Source organism: Aedes aegypti, chromosome 3 (assembly GCF_002204515.2).
Source record: "Aedes aegypti strain LVP_AGWG chromosome 3, AaegL5.0 Primary Assembly, whole genome shotgun sequence".
NCBI classification, from domain to species: Eukaryota; Metazoa; Arthropoda; class Insecta; order Diptera; family Culicidae; genus Aedes; species Aedes aegypti.
In genome coordinates this window covers 348,035,096-348,054,726 of record NC_035109.1, presented here as the reverse complement: position 1 = coordinate 348,054,726, position 19,631 = coordinate 348,035,096, and the positions used below count along the sequence as shown (strand labels likewise).

At 36.4% G+C, this 19,631-nt stretch overlaps 1 protein-coding gene across 2 annotated transcripts in view; it reads right to left on the bottom strand.

Annotated features, from left to right (window-relative positions):
• Nucleotides 1–19,631, bottom strand: part of LOC110677949 — a 448,566-nt gene that overhangs the window by 201,366 nt on the left and 227,569 nt on the right. Inside the window, exon 3 of one of the 2 annotated variants that reach the window (XM_021850027.1) lies at nucleotides 2,892–3,360. In XM_021850027.1, coding sequence (XP_021705719.1) covers nucleotides 2,892–3,360 — 469 coding nt within the window. The remainder of the gene's footprint in view (nucleotides 1–2,891; nucleotides 3,361–19,631) is intronic. The other variant, XM_021850028.1, reaches the window with a different exon arrangement.

Here is a 19,631-nt window from a genome sequence, read left to right as displayed (position 1 = left end):
CGTAATTGCATAAAAAGGAGAAGAAAAGTGTTATTAATTTTTATTTTTTAATTCTCTTTTTATTTTTTGAAATACGACTTCAAAATTGAACAAACACACAGCTGAAATTTGAAATGCATCATGAGAACGATTATTTTCCAATGTTATTTGAACTTTATTTGTTATTTCTACCAAATTAAGTAGTGATGGAAAACAATTCCATCCCATAAGGTGGTTTTCTGCCATGCATATAAATAATAACAAAACATATTTATAATTTCGTCAATTATTGATTGCTTACGTGCTACATTTTAATTAACAACTAATAAATGATATATTTTGAACATGTTTAATTATTCCTTACGCTTTTATTGAGGAATTTTGAGTTAATATTAAATGTGAGGTGACATGCTATTAAATAAAGGGTTTCTTCCTAAAACGTAACGTATTTTATGGTTGATGCCTTATGTACATCAAATATGTACTTAAAATTAAAACTCTATGACTTATCAATCCTATTATTGTAATGGTTGACTTACTGATGTGGATTGAGGCAAGAAACTGGATTTGTCCCACTTGCCCCGCTTAGCGAGGTAACTGCGTCCATTGGCTCATTCTAAAACTTTCTTCCAAGGTTTTCACAATTTCGAAATAATTCGATTAGTTTCATGCACACACCAGCAAATATGTTGCCAAAACGTGATTGTGTTGTTGGATTTGAAAAATATTGAGATTTGAAAATTTTATTGAACAATTTGTTTGAACTATCGTTTTTTTCGTTCCCACTTGCCCCGCGGTACCTTACAGGTATTTTCTCAAGGATTACTCGTTACGTTTAGAAGGTACAGAATTCTTCGTCGGATTGTTACCTTTTTTTTCCCCTTTGCATTGTTTTATCCGTCAGCAAGTATTCTTCGTGGTCGTTGCACATGGCGGGAAACGGCGCTGTTTTTCGCTGATTTCGTTGATTTCGCTAATCCACTCGTCGAGCAATTGATGGTAGTCCGCTGCTACACCATCTGCTGACAAGCGTTGGATATTAAAACGCAACGATTGTCAATTCCTAGAACCCGCAACGGTTGATATTCACGCTCGAATTTTGTTTACAACGAGATAGTGGTCTGAGTCGATATTAGGACCCCTGAAAGTTCTAACATCGATGACATCGGAATAATGTCGGCTGTCTACCAGAACATGGTCGATTTGGTTGCAAAGTTCGCCATTTGGGTGTTGCCAGGTGTGCTTGCGGATATCCTTGCGTGCAAAGTAGGTGCCATCGAAGTTCACTAAACGTAGGCCGTTGTTGTTGGTATCAGAATGAAGGCTCTCTTAACCAATGATAGGGCGGAAGAAGTCCTCATTTCCGACCTGCTCATTAGCGTCGCCGATGACAATTTTCACGTCATGTTTGGGTATTCTCCATAGGTCTTGTCGAGACATTCGTAAAACGCGTCCTTCTCGTCATCGGATTTGTTGTTAGTCGGTGCATAGACGTTGATCAGGCTGTAGTTGAAGAACTTGCCCCGAATCCTCAATACGCAGATCCGCTTGTTGATCGGCCTCCACCTAATAACGCGCTTCATCTGCTTCCCGATCACTATGAAACCGACTCCGTGTTCAGCTTTATTGCCAACGCTGTGGTAGATGTTGTAATTGAATGCGGTGTTACCTACATTAGTCATATTTCCTGTTTCATATCGGTCGTAATCAGTTTTAAATCGTCTCACAACTAACGGCTCACTGTTATATAGTGAGTGGTCAAAATACACCATTTCAACGTTTTAATAAAATATTAAACTAGATTATTCAGATCAATGGGCATTACTCTTCATGCCCAGAGCATGATGGTACATATAAGTGGATTTCCTTCAAACAGCCCAAGCATATAAATAAACACAATCAAAGGAATCGTTTTCTACGCGAACATCACGCATACATTGATACGTACAAGTTTTTTTTCTCAGTCCGGACGAATGAAAAACCTTGTTTACGTTTTTATTATAATTGGTCGTTGAGAGATTTTTTTCAAATTTCGTGAATTACAGAAGTTTTACGACGTGTGATTGAAAAAAAAAACCTTTAGTGAAGATATACAAAGATTATCCATAGTCCGTGAAGTAAGGACGTGCAGGAAAAAATTAGAATCGTAATGTGGTGTGACTCAGTCATACCTCGCCCTCTTCAGTGAAATAAGTGAAAAATATAAAATTGAACTGAAGTTATTCATCAAAATTCCACATTTTTATTGCATTTCTGGTGTACCATAGCAACTTTCACAAAATTAAACTTGGAAAATTAATCACCATAGTGGAACATTTCTAGTTCAATACGACGATAATAGCGCTTGCGACGAAAAAGATCGAAACGCTATTTCCTCTTGAACAGCTTCAGGAATACTTTTTATTTTATTACATTAATTAATATAAGTTTTTTTTTCTCTGAAAACACTCGAACCTAAACCTAAACTCAATCATGTGTAAGGTTACTTTACTAAGGTACACATCGGAAACTTGTCAAAGAAAAATCTGGAGTCTTTCAAATCACTGACCAAATTTTGATTCTTGCTACTGTCTTCTTTTTTCATTACATTTTGTTCGCATAACAACTGTGCAAAATTTCGGTGGCACTATAATTTAGCGATCAGTTAAACTATAAAATACCTGTCAAAGTTAGTTTTCCTGTCCACGATGCTTATTATTTGCAAATAATCATGCCTGAAACAATCTTTGAAAACTGCAGCAAATTCTTAATCTTCGTAATAAACCAGTTTATTTCAAATTTATTTTCCGTCGGCCAGGGATGGCGGCAAGGCCCCTTGCCATTCTCTGGCTACGTCCATAAACACATAGGAAAGATTCAAGAAGAAAAAAAATGGAAAACCGATTCTTGTTCAGATGGGGCAGGGTACTCACCGCGTGTTGTAGTAGTTGGACTTGTAGTACGGTGGATGCGAATCGAAGACATAGTTCAGTATGGGTCCGGTGCTTTTGAGCAGCTTCCGGTGCTCGTCGACCGGTTTCACCACCATGGCCGGTGTCGTCGGATTAAGATTCATCGAGTTGATCGTCCGGTGGCGTTGCTGAGGTGATGGTGGTGCCACTTTTTCCGACTGTGGTTGTTGATGCTGATGCTGAGCCGTCGGAACGCTTTGGGGCTGTTCGGCACTGCTCTGGTCGTCGTCCAGATTACCATGCTGGAGGTCGGACTGCAAAGAAGCACCAGTCTGACTGGTCGGAACGGTCGATGTCACTACGGCTACTACTAAGGTGGAGCCATGGGGCCTCAGACTTCGTTGTGTTGATGGATTTGTGTTCATTTCGGAATCCGTTGTGTGCAATGGATTATCGCTGTCGCTCAGCATCGGTGACATGGGTGACCCTGCTGGGAAAGGAGATGGAAAATGGGAATCGTTAGTGTTGCTTTGGGATGGAAACACGAGGATTATGGTAGTCTGGTCGGTATGTATCGTGGTTTCAAAAAAGGGGGGGGGGGGGGGTTTGAACCTCCGACATCGTCATCAGCTTTTATAATGCCCTCATACAAATTTGGCTTCGATAGTTCGCAATACTTTATTAATGCTGCATGTTTAGTCATGCGAACGTGATTTCATCGTTATGTCCCAAATTCTGAACTGACTTATATTCCGAACACTCGGGTTGAAATTGTCGGTGAAATATGTCATCAAATTACCAGGGAATGGATGAATTTAATTTAAACGTCTTCCAATCTATTCAATCTATCGCCAGAAGTATGGCGTACCGTTTTGTCTCAAATTCCGAACATGACTCATATTCCGAACAGATTTTTCAAGAAAATCACTCAAATTATTTCACATAATGATCAATTATTGTATGATTTAAGTCCTCTATATATAAAAGTTGTGGAAATATTAATTATTATACTTGAAATCAACACTGTTCAAAAAATGCACCATGTTCGAAATTCGAGACAAAACGGTATTGACAATTGAGGTCCACAAAACTAGCTCATATAAGTTTATCTGCGAGATTATTCATTGGAATACGTTTTATTTGTGCTGTTTGGAGTTTGATCAAGGTGTTCGCAATATGAGACAGAATTAACATAGTGTTTGGAATTTAATCAAATTGATGTTCCATACTTTAACTTAACACAATACATACATTACAAATTCATATAAATATTTTTATCGGCAAACCCAACAGCTAAAAGTTAGACTTTTCGAAGAAAATAAAATTCTCACTTATATCAGCTAATTGATGCCTTCTTCTTTTCTTCTTGGCATTACGTCCTCACTGCGATGGAGCCAGCTTCTCAGCTCAGTGTTCAATTAGCACTTCCACCGTCATTAACTAAGAGTTTTCTTTGCCATTATTGCCATTTTTGCATTCGTATACCGTGTGCAAGGTAGGATGATACTCTGAGTCCAGGGAAGTCAAAGAAATTTCCATTACGAAAAGACCCTGGACCGACCGAGAATCCTGTGCGGAATCTCCTCAGAATCTTGAGAGGATTCTCCTCAGTATCCTGAGAGGATTCTCGTCAGAACCCTGAGAGGATTCTCGTCAGAATCCTGAGAGGATGTTCTTTAGAATTCTGAGAGGATTCTCCTCAGAATCCTGAGAGGATTCTCCTCAGAATCCTGAGAGGATTCTGTTCAGAATCCTGAGAGGATTCTGTTCAGAATCCTGAGAGGATTCTGTTCAGAATCCTGAGAGGATTCTGTTCAGAATCCTGAGAGGATTCTGTTCAGAATCCTGGGAGGATTCTACTCAGAATTCTAAGAGAATTCTCCTCTGAATCCTGAAAGGATTCTCTTCGGAATCCTGCGAGGATTCTCCTCTGAATCCTGGGAGGGTTCTCCTCAGAATTATGAGGGGATTCTCCTCAGTAACCTGATAGGATTCTCCTAAGAATGGTTAGTAAAATATTCTCAGAATTCAGTGCAAAATCTGCTCAGGACTGATTTCGAGTACACAGCAAAAAAATCTTTAATTTACATGGCACGTAAATTTTGATGATTGTCATGTAACACGAAAAACAACTGAATATTCAACGATAATTAATGTAAACTGCCTCATTGCATTCAGGAATGCTTGCAATCTTGAGTGAAACTGAACCATTTCACGATCTTGCATCCAATATTCGGCAATATTGTATGCTTTCTTGCATCTTGAAGGTGAAATTGCAAACGAGAATATTCGGTTTACATGATTCTACGCTGAACAATCTGTCAAAAATAATGCACATGGATGGATTGATGGCTGGGTCATTCCATGTGCATTATTTATGATTGAATATTCAGCGTAAAGTCATGTAAACCGAGTAGTTTCGCTTGGAGCATCCTTTGAGAGAAGACGTTAAGCGCACAATTTTTAGGATTTTGTTAGCAGTGTTGGATATGATAGCTGTGTTTCTAGGATTTATCATTGAATAATTCATTACAAATGGCTTTACATGATTGAAGCTATCATTACGTGACGTGCAAATCTAAGATTTTTTTGGTGTGTACAATTCTCTCAGGATACTGAGAAGAATTATCTCTGTGTTCGAGAAAAATGCTATAAAGATTGAGTGCAGGATCTTCTCAGAATACTGAGTAGAATTCTCTCAATGTGCTGAGTACAATGTTTTTAATGAACAAAAAGGAATACACTTTCCAGAATTCCGAACGGATTTTTCACATCCTCTATCCTCAGAAGATAAGAGTTGATAAGAGAGCTGATAAGCTGATAAGAGTTCCGAAAGCATTCTGCTCAGAATCTTGAGAGAAATATGCTCCTGAGTATTCCACTCCGATTTCTGAGAAAATTCTTCTCATAATCCTGAGAAGTTTCATCTCACTTAATCTGTGTTTCAGTTGCAGCTCAAAGATTTAAACGAATTGGTTGGTCTAATCATCCATCGGCTTGCTGTTTGCTGAACAAATGTGTTTTGAAAATTGTTTGACTGCATTCCACGATGACGTTTCATGACGTTGCACACAATTAGAATGTCTATTTGCATTCATCTCCACCTGTGCTTAATTGAAAAGCCAACAACTGTCATTTAAAATTCGCACCAAAAAACTTTTGAGGTTTGCCTCTGTTTTGCATGCGCTACGATTATTATTGAAATACTTTGGTACAGTTTGGTTCCCTTGCAATCCAACATGCCTTTACTCTTATGCAAACTTCCCCAACTCACGCCCACCTGAACAGGACCGAGCGATGCACAGGCTCAAGTGTGCGGTTTTCCCTCCGCTCGTACAAAAGCTGGTGATTTTAATTTGATAACTTTGTTGCAAACAATTTTAACATTTCAATTCACCAACCGCCAGAGCTGCCGTCGCACAGTGGCCACACTTAATACAAATGTTCGAACATCCTAGTTTATGACAAAACATGATTTTTGAAAGCTGTTCGATAAGCGTTTCCTAAAATCTTTTAGAAATTTTCAAAAATAAAAAATGCCTAACGTTTGTAGAAGTTCTATGTTATACACTTGTTCACATTCTCAAACAGTGAACATGTCAAATATGATTCAAAATAAAGAATAAGATATGTTCTATCGAATGAGACCGCTTTAGACAGATTGATCATTTTCTTTTTACATTGGTCCAGTTTTGAGCCACTGTGCGTCGTCGGAGTGCAGCTGTTGCTCTTGAATGGTTCCCCAATAGGTGGAACCTCAGAGGAGCGGACATTGTTCGGGACAACATTTGCCAAATGAAATAGTTTCTGTCGATTCGAGTGCCTGAGAGTACGGGGAAGGGTTGACTTGACGGGGGACAGTTGGGATTGGCATTGTGTGCCATGTTTTACAACATCGCACTAACAGCAGTTAGAGCTAGCTAAATATTGGTAATTAACTTGGCCTTTGTTAGTTTGACATTTTGTCGTCTACAAGGGTTTACCTGTTTCGATTGTTTCAAGTTGAAGTGACAATGTATATTTTGTATTGTAAGTAGCTCTGTCACCTATGGGATTACATTTGATTGAATCCCAAGGAGTAGTAGGTAATGATGGTGAGTTGATGATCGTGGGGATTAGCTTACAATCTAAATAACTGCTATGTAATTTCGTCGACTGCCAATTGTTCACTTCTAACTATACAGCAGTTCGCATTGGCGTAGGAACAGGGGGGGCCAGGGGGGCCTGGCCCCTTCCAGAATCATCCAGGCCCCCCCCCCCCCCCAGAATTTTTGATGATAATAAAAAAAACACAACAAATTAACACGTAGCAGAATCTTCTGAATCAATGTAACTACTGAAGAGATTTTTGTCAATAACAAGAGTAATGGTTATTGACAAAAATCTCTTCAGTAGTTACGTTTTCTTATGTTGAACAGCTGAAGTGAGGAAACTTAGCTTGTCTCACATAGCAGCAGCAGCGTGGTGGTTCTGACTTCGGTGAATCGCGCAATAACCGATAATTTAACCGTTGCTGTCGATCGAATGGTTACTGTTAGAAATAACTTTTTGTTGTATGCGATAAGCCCAATTTCTCGACAATAAAAGCGTCAATATCCTGGAAATTCGATTTCCAAAATTCATTCCAAATCCAATTAATACTGTTTCAGCATAAAGCAGCATATTCCCTGCATTCTGATGTATTATGTTTTTGGAGGATACCCTGCTCGAGATGTTCGGTAATGAGAATTCACTAAAGAAATCCATACACTAACTCCAACTCGTATAGTGTCCGAAAAAAATTGACAGAATATAGATATAGACAGAATTTCTAAAGGAATTTCTAAGACAATAAATAGTGAAAATTCTTGTTGAAAATTAAGACATTACCTTCATGGAATTGTGGAGTATCCAAGTTTTCTTTAGATAGGGTTTAGAAGGGTGGCTTCAGAACTTTTGAAAATGTCTTGTGAATAAGTCAAATAATATTGTGGGACTTATTCATATTTTCAGAGTGAATTCCTCCTTGTTGACATTCATTCCTTACCTAGCAGAAGAAAATAATTACTGAATACCAAATTGAGGTATTCCATACCAGATAATTTTCAATACTTATAACCTGAATGAGGTATGGATGAGCCCTGCATAAGAGGTAAAATACCTAAAATAATACCTTCTGCATATTCTACAAATGCCAAGCTGATAATTAGATCAGGTATTGTAATACCTAAATAATACTTGATAGATTTTTATATAAAAGTGATTTTTTTTCAATAATAGTTCACCTCCAGCAGTCCTCAATACCTTTCGAATACCAAAATGAAGTATTATTAATTGCTTGAAACATTTTGTTAAATACCTTTATAATACCAAAACGAGGTATTGAAAACTGAACAATACCTAATTATGGTATGATACCAAAATATGGTATGCATAAGTTATTGCGAGTTATTCTTTCTTCCTCGGGTTGTTTGTCTATTTTTCATTAGCAAATTGATTTCGGAATATGTTCCCGGATTTACCTAAAAAATGTTAGTGAATCTTTCACAAGTTCAGTTTTTTATCGCAATTCCTCAAACATTTGATTCTGTCAAATCTAATACTGAGATATTTTGCTGATTGTTCTTCTAGAAATTCTTTGCGAATCCCTTTGAATATTTTTTCCATAAATTTTATTACAAACTAGTGGGCCCGGCAAACTTCGTCTTGCCATCAAGTAGGCTGTTGAAAACGCCATGAATTGTGCCATACAAAATGACAGTTCCGTTCACGCTCGTTTTTCCGACTTTCCCGGTAAATACCCTGTGATTTTTATACACACAAACACGTCGGAACACTTGACGAACAAAACGGAAAAATAATCATTCAAATCTGTTGACCCGTTCGGAAGCCATTTCGTGACATACAAACACCAATCCATTTTTATTTATATAGATTCTTCCGCAAAGTTCATAAAAGTCCTTAACAAATATTTCCAAACACATAAAAAAAATGCGTCAAACATTCTTCTATGTTTTCTTTTTCGAGAAATTTCTCTTCAAATCCCCGGATTATTCTAGAATTGAAAAAAAAAACAGTTTTTAGATGTCGCTTGCCTGCGAATTTTTCAGAGGAAATTTGTTGAAAACCCCAGAAAAAGTTTTGCTTTCGAAATTGGCATAGCGGTTCAGGAATCTGTAGAGAAATATATAGCAAAATAACTGAGAAGTAGAAGAGTAAAGAAATTTGTATTGATCTTCCTTGAAACACTTCTTTGGAAATAATGTTATCAATTATTAGCAAAATACGCTAGGGCGGAATTTCTATAGGCTCGCTGGAAGAATTCTAGAAAACCGGAAGTCAAGGAAGGATATTTTTCAGAATAATTTCTAAAGAAGATTCTGATGCAACTTCTTGAGAAATTTATTTTATTTGTCAATTAATTAGAGAGGTTTTAACTATCCTGCAATTTACCTCTAGAAATAAGATAAATAATCACTTGACTTTCATTTTACCATTAACCATCAATTGCTCTACCTGCTTCAACCTTTCAACCTGCTTTTGTTTCTCCTTCCTTCGCATGACGCTTTGAGGAACTTCGTACAAAAATCTGTCCGTACTCCAAAAAAATGCAATATTTTAAAGAATTTAAAAAAGGTGAATTATAGGAGTTCTGAATTTTTATACGGTTACGTACGGTTATGGTCTAAAAACATACTGACAATGTTTTCGCGTTAAACACTTACAGTATTACAGAATAATAGTCCCTTCAAAAACGTTTGTTTTGAAATTCTGAACGTAAGAAAAATTCTACATCAATATGTTCACCAGAGTATCATAAAACTTCGGAGTTGATACAAAATGTTATCTAAGATTTAAGTTACAAATGCTTTAAGTAAAAACACCAATAATTTTCTATTATAAGAGACGAGGAAATCCTACAAGGACCACTTAACTTTTCTATGAGGTACATTTTCAATTCCTGAATTTTACGACAGGAATTCTGTATTTTTTTTTCCGAATAATGTTTATTCAAATGAGTCGAAATGAAAATTGAGGGACCTTGTTCATTTGTGTTACCTACATTCCTTCTGATCGCGTCAACGATCCATCGATAACGTTTTCTGATACGTTGTTATGGATTACATCACGCATGGCACTAACGGATAAAATATTGGTATTGGGTGACTTCAACTTTCGATCTGTAACATGGCAACTCAGTATTATGGGTTACTTTTATCCCAGCCCTGCTCTTTCTTCACTTAATTCGGTTCAAAAACAGCTACTTGATGATTTCAGCACTGCGGGACTTGTACAAATCAATCCAGTTTTTAACTCAAACCATCGGTTGCTCGACCTTTGTTACGTAAGTCAAGATATCACGCTAGATGTATCCGTTTCTGAAGCACCTGCTCCATTAGTTAAACATGTTAGACATCACCCTCCTCTGCATATTTTCATTAAGAAATACGTTCCTTGTAAGTTTGTTCCTGCCAGAGAGAAAACTCGTTACAAATTCTGGGAAACCGACTTTGAAAAAATGAATTGTTTCTTGAGTACAATCGATTGGAGCACCATATTTCACGATTTAGATACCAATACAGCAGTAGAAGTATTTACCTTTGTTGTTACATACGCCATCGACCAATTCACTCCAAAGGATGCTTCTTATGCGCCATTAAACCCACCTTGGTCAAACCTTGCCCTCAAAAAACTCAAATCTCGCAAAAGATCGGCTCTCAAAAGGTACTCTAAATATCGTAGCAACTCTGCTAAACGGATTTACGGCATTTGTAATAGCAACCCGAGCAGAAGAAAATAACTACTGAATACCAAATTGAGGTATTCCATACCAGACAATTTCCAATACTGCATACCTGAATGAGGTATGAATTAGCCCTGCATAAGAGGTAAAATACCTCAAATAATATCTCAAGCATATTCTACGAACACCAAACTGATAACTAGATCAGGTATTGTAATACCTCAATAATACTTGATGGATTTTCATATAAAAATGAAATTTTTCAATTATAGTTCAATACCTCCAGCAGACCTCAATAGCTGTTTAATACCTCAATGAGGTATTCTTAATTGTTTTAAAAATTTTTTTCAATACCATTATAATACCAAATTGAGGTATTAACAACTGAACAATACCTAATTTTGGTATGATACCAAAAAATGGTATGCATAAGTTATTGGGGAGTTATTTGTTCCTCCTCGGGAAGTATAAACGCTTGAACAAAACTCTCTTCCATGCTTACTTAAATAAGATTCAGCGTAGTCTTAAGAAAAATCCAAAAAAGTTTTGGTCGTACATCGATGACCAACGGAAAGAAAGTGGTCTTCCATCAACCATGAACCTAGGCGAGACAAGTGTCTACTATACCCGACATTTGTGATATTTTCCGTCAACAATTCTCTGCTGTCTTCGTGAACGAGAACCTGAGTCCACAGCAAGTCGCCGAAGCTGCCTCAAATGTTCCTTTTTATCCAACTATCGGTCCCCATCCTGAAATTACGGTCACAACCATTGAAACTGCTTGTAAACAACTGAAGTCTTCCTCAAACCCGGGTCCTGATGGAATACCTTTCGCTTGCCTTTCCATTGGCCGTTATCTTCAACCGCTCTGTTAATTCCGGATGCTTCCCTACTCCTTGGAAGAAATCATTTGTTTTTACGATTTATAAAAAAGGTAAGAAGACTGATGTCATCAACTATCGCGGAATCGCTGCTTTGTGTGCTACGTTGAAACTGTTTGAGTTAATTGTTCTAGACTTTCTCAAAAATAATTGCTTAAAACTCGTCTCAGAGACCCAACACGGTTTTATTGAAAAACGTTCGACATCGACTAACCTTGAAGCCTACACGTCCTTTATTATAAAATCAATGGAAGCACGCAAACAGCTTGATTCCATATACACCGACTTCTCGGCCGCATTTGATAAAATCAACCACCAGATCATGATAGCTAAACTGAATCGTCTGGGAATATGCGGAAGTCTCCTAGCCTGGCTTCAATCTTATTTGCTCGATCGAACTATGTCCGTTAAGATAGGCGATACTACGTCTTCTGCATTCCGTGTCACTTCCGGTGTACCACAGGGTAGCCACATCGGACCCTTCTTATTCCTGCTCTATCTAAACGACGTCAATTCACTACTAAAATGTTTCAAATTGTCCTATGCAGATGATTTCAAGCTGTTTTATGAAGTAGTGTGTCATCAAGATGCCGCACAGTGCTTCGAACGTATGGCACTTGGGGACAAAAGTCATATCGGGATGTTTTATGCAGTTTTGCCGTACGATGTTGAGGAGGATCTCGTTATACACAAAAAAAACTCATTATTAGCATAAATGACACATATTACATCAGTAATGGCATGAGTGGCTTATACGTCAAATTTTACATTTGACACCATAAAACAGTGCTCGCTTGGAAGAAATGTTCAAAATAAAAATGCATGAAAAAGTACTTGAGTCGTACGCATGAACGATGTATGTGACATACGTAACCATAAAAGTGTCTCAATAACCAACTTTTTATAAAAATATTGGAGTACGGATTATTCCAATGAATAAAATGAAATCCAATGAAAAAGGTTCAATAAAGTTTCTTTTTATTAGCAACACAATTCATTTACGAGCTATTAATCATCCGAGAACTTAATTATTTCTATAAAAGAAAATTGAAATGTCGTTTGACCAGAGGGTTTTATTTTCTTTTATTTCGATCATTTTCAACGAAACGTCGCAATGGTTCCAGTCAGCAAACTTTCATCCGATTTTTCTGCTTTCGAAAATGTTTGTTTGTACATGCTGTGTCCTGAACTTCCATCGAAGCCCCACTTGCAAACCAGTTTTACAGCAGTAGAAGCTTCCAACCAGATATCCTTCATGATACTGAATGCAGTACAATTCATGAGATGTTGTAGATCGACTGTAGCAGCTGTTTCTGATGCAATTGTACTTTCGTTCCGACAGATCTAAATCAATGTTCAAAGCTAATACCTGTGCTGCAGTCATGACCTGTACTTGATCCCCAGTCGAAGAATTTGATAAATTGTCAACGAATGCGAGCACTTCGTTGATAAGATCTGCAACACGTCCCTTTTAAGTTTTTCTTGAACATTCATTGAACGGTTTGTAAGGCCCGATGCCAGCCTTTGCAGCCGAGCTGGAAATATCTGCATCGTCAGTTTCCTGATTGCGCGGGAGCTGAACTGGTTTTGCTAACCAGTCGGAGTTTTGCTTCACGAAAATTTTGTATGATCTTCCACATTTAGCCCACTTTTGGTTTATTTTGCTACAATAAAATTTGCAAAACGTCTTTAGCTCGTTCTCAGATATCTTGGAGAAAGAATCAGTGCCATAACAATTATACATGAAATTCAGAACATGATTTTTCCGATTGGGTGGAGCGGCAGAAAACTACTGCTCGAAATTATCTTTATTGATGGTTGTGGCAGCATATCCTAAAAATCATAAGATGACATACAATTGGCAAACATATGCAGCTGGAATCACTTCCAGAATTTGAAAAATACTTCAAATCTTATTTTTAAGTGGATTTCAGAAAGGTACTTTGAGGTACTTTTTTGTATGGGCAAAAAGAAGATAAGTGTTTTAATTTTTTTCTGTATTAAAAAGCATGTAGCTCAGAAGCATCTTTTTCAACAATTGTTAACATATATCACAGAAAATTGAATGAAATGACTCCTACTTACTTGTATCAATACGGTCCATAACGATTTTCATTTTGAAAATATAATAAGGATGGGAATGAAGCGAATTGTAGATTGACACGAAAACAATGAATGAAAATGAAAATCTCTAATCTGCTTTGATTACTCTATTGCTGGGGAGACTTTAAATAGAGTAACTTCGATCAAAGATCTGGTTGTTATTTTTGATAGTAACCTCAACTTTAAGGATCACATAAGCTATATAACAGCTAAAGCATCAAAGAGTCTAGGGTTCATCTTTCGTGCGGCCAAACGTTTTACAGATGTCCACTGCCTAAAAACGTTATACTGCTCGTTAGTGCGTTCCACCCTCGAATACGCAGTCGTAGTATGGGCTCCTTATTATAACAACAGCGTTCAAAGAATTGAAAGGATTCAACACAAATTCATTCGTTTTGCACTCCGTCATTTACCCTGGAATGACCCATTTAATCTTCTTAGATATGAAGATCGGTGTTCATTGATCGATCTTCCTTTATTGGAAAACAGGTGTAACATCTCCAAAGCATGTTTTATTGCTGATGTGTTACAGTCCCGTATTGATTGTCCTTGAATTCATTGAACATTGATATTCACCGTCGTACTCTACGTTCGTATCAGTTTCTTCGTCTACCAACCTCACGTACTAATTATGGACACAATGAACCTATTGCCAATATGTCTCGTTTGTTCAATAAATGTTACCATGTTTTCGATTTCAATTTGTCTCGTTCAGCGGTAAAGAGAAGTTTTAGTGAAATTTTTCGAACATAGTAGGTTTATTAAAGGTAGAGTTAGCTTAATTTAAGAATTTATGTTAGTTTTAATTCATCATTTGGATTGTATTATTCTGTTGATGAGAAAAGATGAGAAGGTTTTGCGCCCATTTGAGAGAGAGCTAAAATGATAGCTCTACTCAAACGGGCTTTTCCCTTCTCCTAAATAAATAAATAAATAAATAAATAAATAAAAGATTACCAACAAAGTACTTTCAAACCTTTTTTTTTGTATGTGTTTCTCTAGAAATCTGATATGGAGTGATTTGTAGGGGAATATGTAGAGCAATCTCTAAAAATATTGTGATATTCCCGGAGTAGTTTTTGAACCAAAAAATTGAGAATGGATATTTTTTTGAATTTTATTCATGGAAAAATCCTGAGATTGCCATTACCAAAAATTCTAGACCCTGAAAGAATATTTGATGGAATTTCTAGAGAAATTTTTAAAAAGTTCAAGAATAAATTGCAAAATATTAGTAAATCTGATGAAAAATTTCTTCAAAAATTACGAAAAGCATCGTTAGTGTGGTTTAAACAAAAAAATCTCTGGAAAATATTCAGATGAATCTCTGGCGAATTTTCGGAAGAATCTTAGGGAATCTAAAAAAATATCTGTGAAAATAATGCAGATACAAATGCGGAGAATTTCTCCTAAAAATCATGAATAAAATTTTCTCAATTGTATTTTTTTTGCTCATGAAATTCTTGTGAAATATTACGAGGAATTCTTAGAGCAACACCTGAAATAATCATTTGATTGTTTTGCAGGAAGTCCGGATAATTTTTAGTGCGGTTTTTTTAACAATCCTGCAGAGACATTTAGGAAGAACTTCGAAAGCAAAGTGGGAAGAACTGTTGATGAACTATCTGAAGAATTCGTGGAATGAATCCTTGCTTGTTGATCTTGAAGACATTTTTAGTGAGAGTCATAGAATTTTTTGTACTATTTTTTGAAGAAATTATCAGTTATTCCTAAACATTCTAATAAAATTTTTAATGGACAACTGGAGGATACTTTTAACTAACAATTGGAATTTATATGTAATAAGTATGTAGAGGGCCTTCCAGGAGAATTTATTAAAAGAATTTTTAATGCATTCTCTGGAGAAATTCTTCAAGTGTTTTTTTTTAATTTTTTAGCTATTTGATAGAGAAATTTCCTGGTGATCAAAAAGTCTAGGAATGATTTTTCATGAGAATCCCAGGATGAGCTCAGTGGAAACCGGCAAAGGAATTCTTGGAGAAAGCACTAAAAAGTACCGTAATTTCGGGTGAAATTGATCACTTTTCACAGTTTTTCTTGTCTGATTTGTATAATGTTGACAATGCCAAACGACTGAATGCAGGAAAACAAGTATGAAGGTGAGCCTAAAAAATATGTCTAAAATAAAAAATTCGGGAGATCTTTAAAACAACTTTACATAATAAATTTGAGCTCCCTGAATCCGAATATGCTTGCCAAATTCTTAACAATACAATATTAATAGAAATAAAGAATGTTTAAATTTCAAGAATAACGCAAAAACGCCTAAATGTATGCAATTTCCTAAGGAATTTCCTGATATATACCAGAAATTCAATTATTTCAACCAAATCAACGAATTGGTACGAGTTTTGGTTATGAAATCTAGTTTGGGGATATATCTTAAGTATCCTTACAAACTTTCAGGATTATACCATGTCCTAATCCTTGTCTAGAACTTGAAGTTTATTGATGTTTATCAACACTGCACCGTAGATGATTTTGAAATTTTACATTATTTTAATAGAAATGAACATTTTTGAACGCAAAAAATTTCACAACACACAATTTGGACATACTTACGACAAACAACGTTCATTCACTGCAGGTTACATTGATATTTGTGCTCCATTAGGAAGAAATAAAATCGAGTGACACAGTGATCAATTTCACCCTACTGATCAATTTCACCCGAATTTACGGTACGAAAATAATTGAGGAAGGAATTTCTTCTCCAAGAAGGAATCTCTTTAAAGCAAATGGTTGAATACCTGAATAGTTTGTGGAAGTACCACGAAGGACATTTGTTGTAAGTTTTTTTTTTGCTAGAATTCTTGAAGAATTTTTGATTGGATTACAAAAAGAATCCAGTAGCGAAGATTGAAATTTACAAATATTGCTGATGTGCCGTGAAATGAGACAAAATAATAAACAAATAAAATCAATACAATTCTGGTAAAACTACGAAATTTGGGAAAATCGTGATTATTGTGACCGACATTACTTCTAAGAAACAAGTATTTTCTAGGCCCCCCCTAGGCCCCCTCCAGAAAAATATCCTAGCTACGCCAATGGCAGTTCGTTGCATTGGTTCTTAGTGTTGATGTAAAAATTGGTCTTAATAGTCTTGGACAGTTTCTTTTTGCAATTTTTATAAGTAAATTTAAAAAAATAGTAAAATAATATTCAATTAATATTAATAATCAATACACCACAATCCTTATACAATCGACAATTCATACAGAGTAACATCTTTCCAGCATTCTAGATCTTGATCTATTATCTCATAAGCCATACAATTTATGGTAACTGGAAAGTATTCCCTTAGATCAAAACCCGGACAAGAACTTCCCCACCTTCCCCTATGACTCCATCCTCTTTGTGTTGAGATTGATCGAAATCATTGAAACACATGATAACATGTTGTTTTATAAAAAAATATCAAGGAGTTCTTCTACTACAAACGCGATTAAACAGTATAAGAGACCAAGGGAAATAGGATTCTCATGTACGAAAATTTGGTAGAAGAGAAAATAACAGTATTCATCAAACCAATTCGTCTACAGTTGCATCTGGAACGGTTCCCAATCGGCAGCTGCTTCCGCATATTAAATTACTCAAAAGCTGAGCTGAGCTGAGTTTTAAACTCTCAGCAGCATCTGCAATTTCCTCAACAAGTTTGTTTCTTTCTCCCCAGAAGTCAACTAATGCAATACAGAATAATCCCAAACAGCTTTCGGCGTACGTCTGCTTTCACGAGCGCTCGAGACGCATATTCCCCCCACTGTAGTTCAAGCGGAAACACTTCTGCTCTTGGTTTGCAATGGAAATAAATGTACAACCGAATAAAAAACTGCAGCTCTGAGGTTCCACAATGCAGATTTTTATGCCACAGTTTAAATATTTGTTTGTATTCATTCCAACAATAAATCAACCCTCTAGCACACAACAAGCGTATTTGAGGAAGAGTGTGCTTTTTCACAATCCATAAAGCTTGCGTAGTAAACTTGAGAAATATTCTACAAATTGTGTAGTGCTTCTTCGCGATTCTCCATTCACACTGGCACATAGTCTTTTGTTTCAGATGAAACAAATTCCACAAAAAAAAAACTGACATTTATTAACGAAAAGAGCGCCAAATAAAGTAAGTGTCAAACCTACAATTATTTGTTTCATTTCTTTTATCTGATCAGAATGAAATTACATTCATTTCTAATAAGCTGGTGTCCAGCGTTAGATGATACTATTAAAACCATGTTTTAGTAATGCTAGTTTCAGTGTTGTGAAAAACTCAAATTCTCATAACTCACGCTAGAGATTTGAAATGCGTGAGTTGTAAATCAAGCAACTCAACAGTCGAAAAATAAATTATGGACGAGTTGGCGCATCTGTTTGATTCATTCGTTTTTTCATAGTTTTTTCGTACAAAGCCATGATTGTTGTTAGCAGTGTTGATAGATTCACAGTCAAATCTCAATCAATAAGCTCTCCCGTGAGAGCAAACTCATTACAGATCTGCTTCGCAAATCTAACGCTTGGAATTTTGATGCAAAATCACTCAATCAACTCAAACCGTAAAAAATGATTCATTCACAAAGCCCGTCAAAAACTTGTGAAACCCGAATGTTGTTGTTTGAGTTAGAAAGGATTACTATAATTCTACCAGACTAACAAAAATATATTGCCATATGCGAGTAAACTGTGGAAATACGAGACAATGAGTCAAACAGGTAAGCCAACTCATCCATGATTTTTTGAGTGCTGAGTTGCATGATTGATAACTCACGCGTGAAAAATCTCAAGCGTTAGTTATGAGAAATTGAGGTTTTTGCAATACTGCTTATTGGCCTGGTAGAATTATAATAATTACTTTTATAGACACTAAGACATAATGTATTTCTCAAGAGTCTTTATAGGCTTCACTACTTGATAGTTTTTGTTAATAGTATGATTCTAAATAATGAGGTGATAAATGTACATAGAATCCGTATTAATGGTTCGAATAGACCCCAATTTGCAATGGGTTTATCTCAAAATCGCGGTAATATTGAAACTTGTGGTCGTTATTAACGTTCTTCTGAAAGTGGAGCGCTATCTGATGGTATCTCATACAATTTTGAATTCGACCGCTAAGTGGCACTAGTAAGCATGAAACTATTACTTTTGTTTTTCAAATGTCTCAACAACCTGTCCACTTTGAAAGATGGCGTCTCCGGCAAAGTTATTCAGTAAGTCAAGGACTATCATTGTTCTGCCAAACACAAGTTTCATGCTCACTAGTAGCACTTGGTGGAGCAAATTTGAACCAAATGGCTCGTAAAATGGTAGTCCTTGATTAACTGAACCACTTTAGCTGGTGGTGGAATTCCATATCCAAATGACCACCGCATGTTAGCCCTTCATCTGCTTTTCGACAACATTGTCGAAAAATGTTTTTCTTTATCCAATCGTGAACGAGAGATATTTCATGCAAAACATGAAAAGAGAAAATGTGATGTTAATCAACGATATCATTTTTGCTTATTCATAAACTAATTTTGTTCCACATACAAAGGTATCGACCGTGATAATTATATTTTGAATTTGTTTATCGGCATATCGATCTATTTTGCTCGAAGTAAGAGGGAGCATGGAGAAGAAAGCAATGAATACTAGATGGATGGGTACCGTAAGGGAACAGCGAAAGAAATTGGATTAGATGTTGAAGAGGGCATACCATATGAAACAGTATTAATTGAAACGTCCTTCCTTGTGGCTAACGTCCGCTATGGGAACGGCTTGGTGTGTTTTGAGAATGACACTACAAAGCCAGGCTGTCATAGGCTGTAGGGCTGATAGCCCTACATGTTTTTCCTCTACTAGAAACCCTTTTACGATTGATTTGGTCTTAACCGACTCTAGTCAGCTTTGCAGCCAACTGGTTACTCATGCTAATTTTGATTCTGATCATGTCCGTGTTATATTCTAAATATACCATGAAGCGATTTTCAATCCTATCAGCTTCACTTTCAATTATTTTCGAGCCAATTGGGATACATATGAAACATACATTAA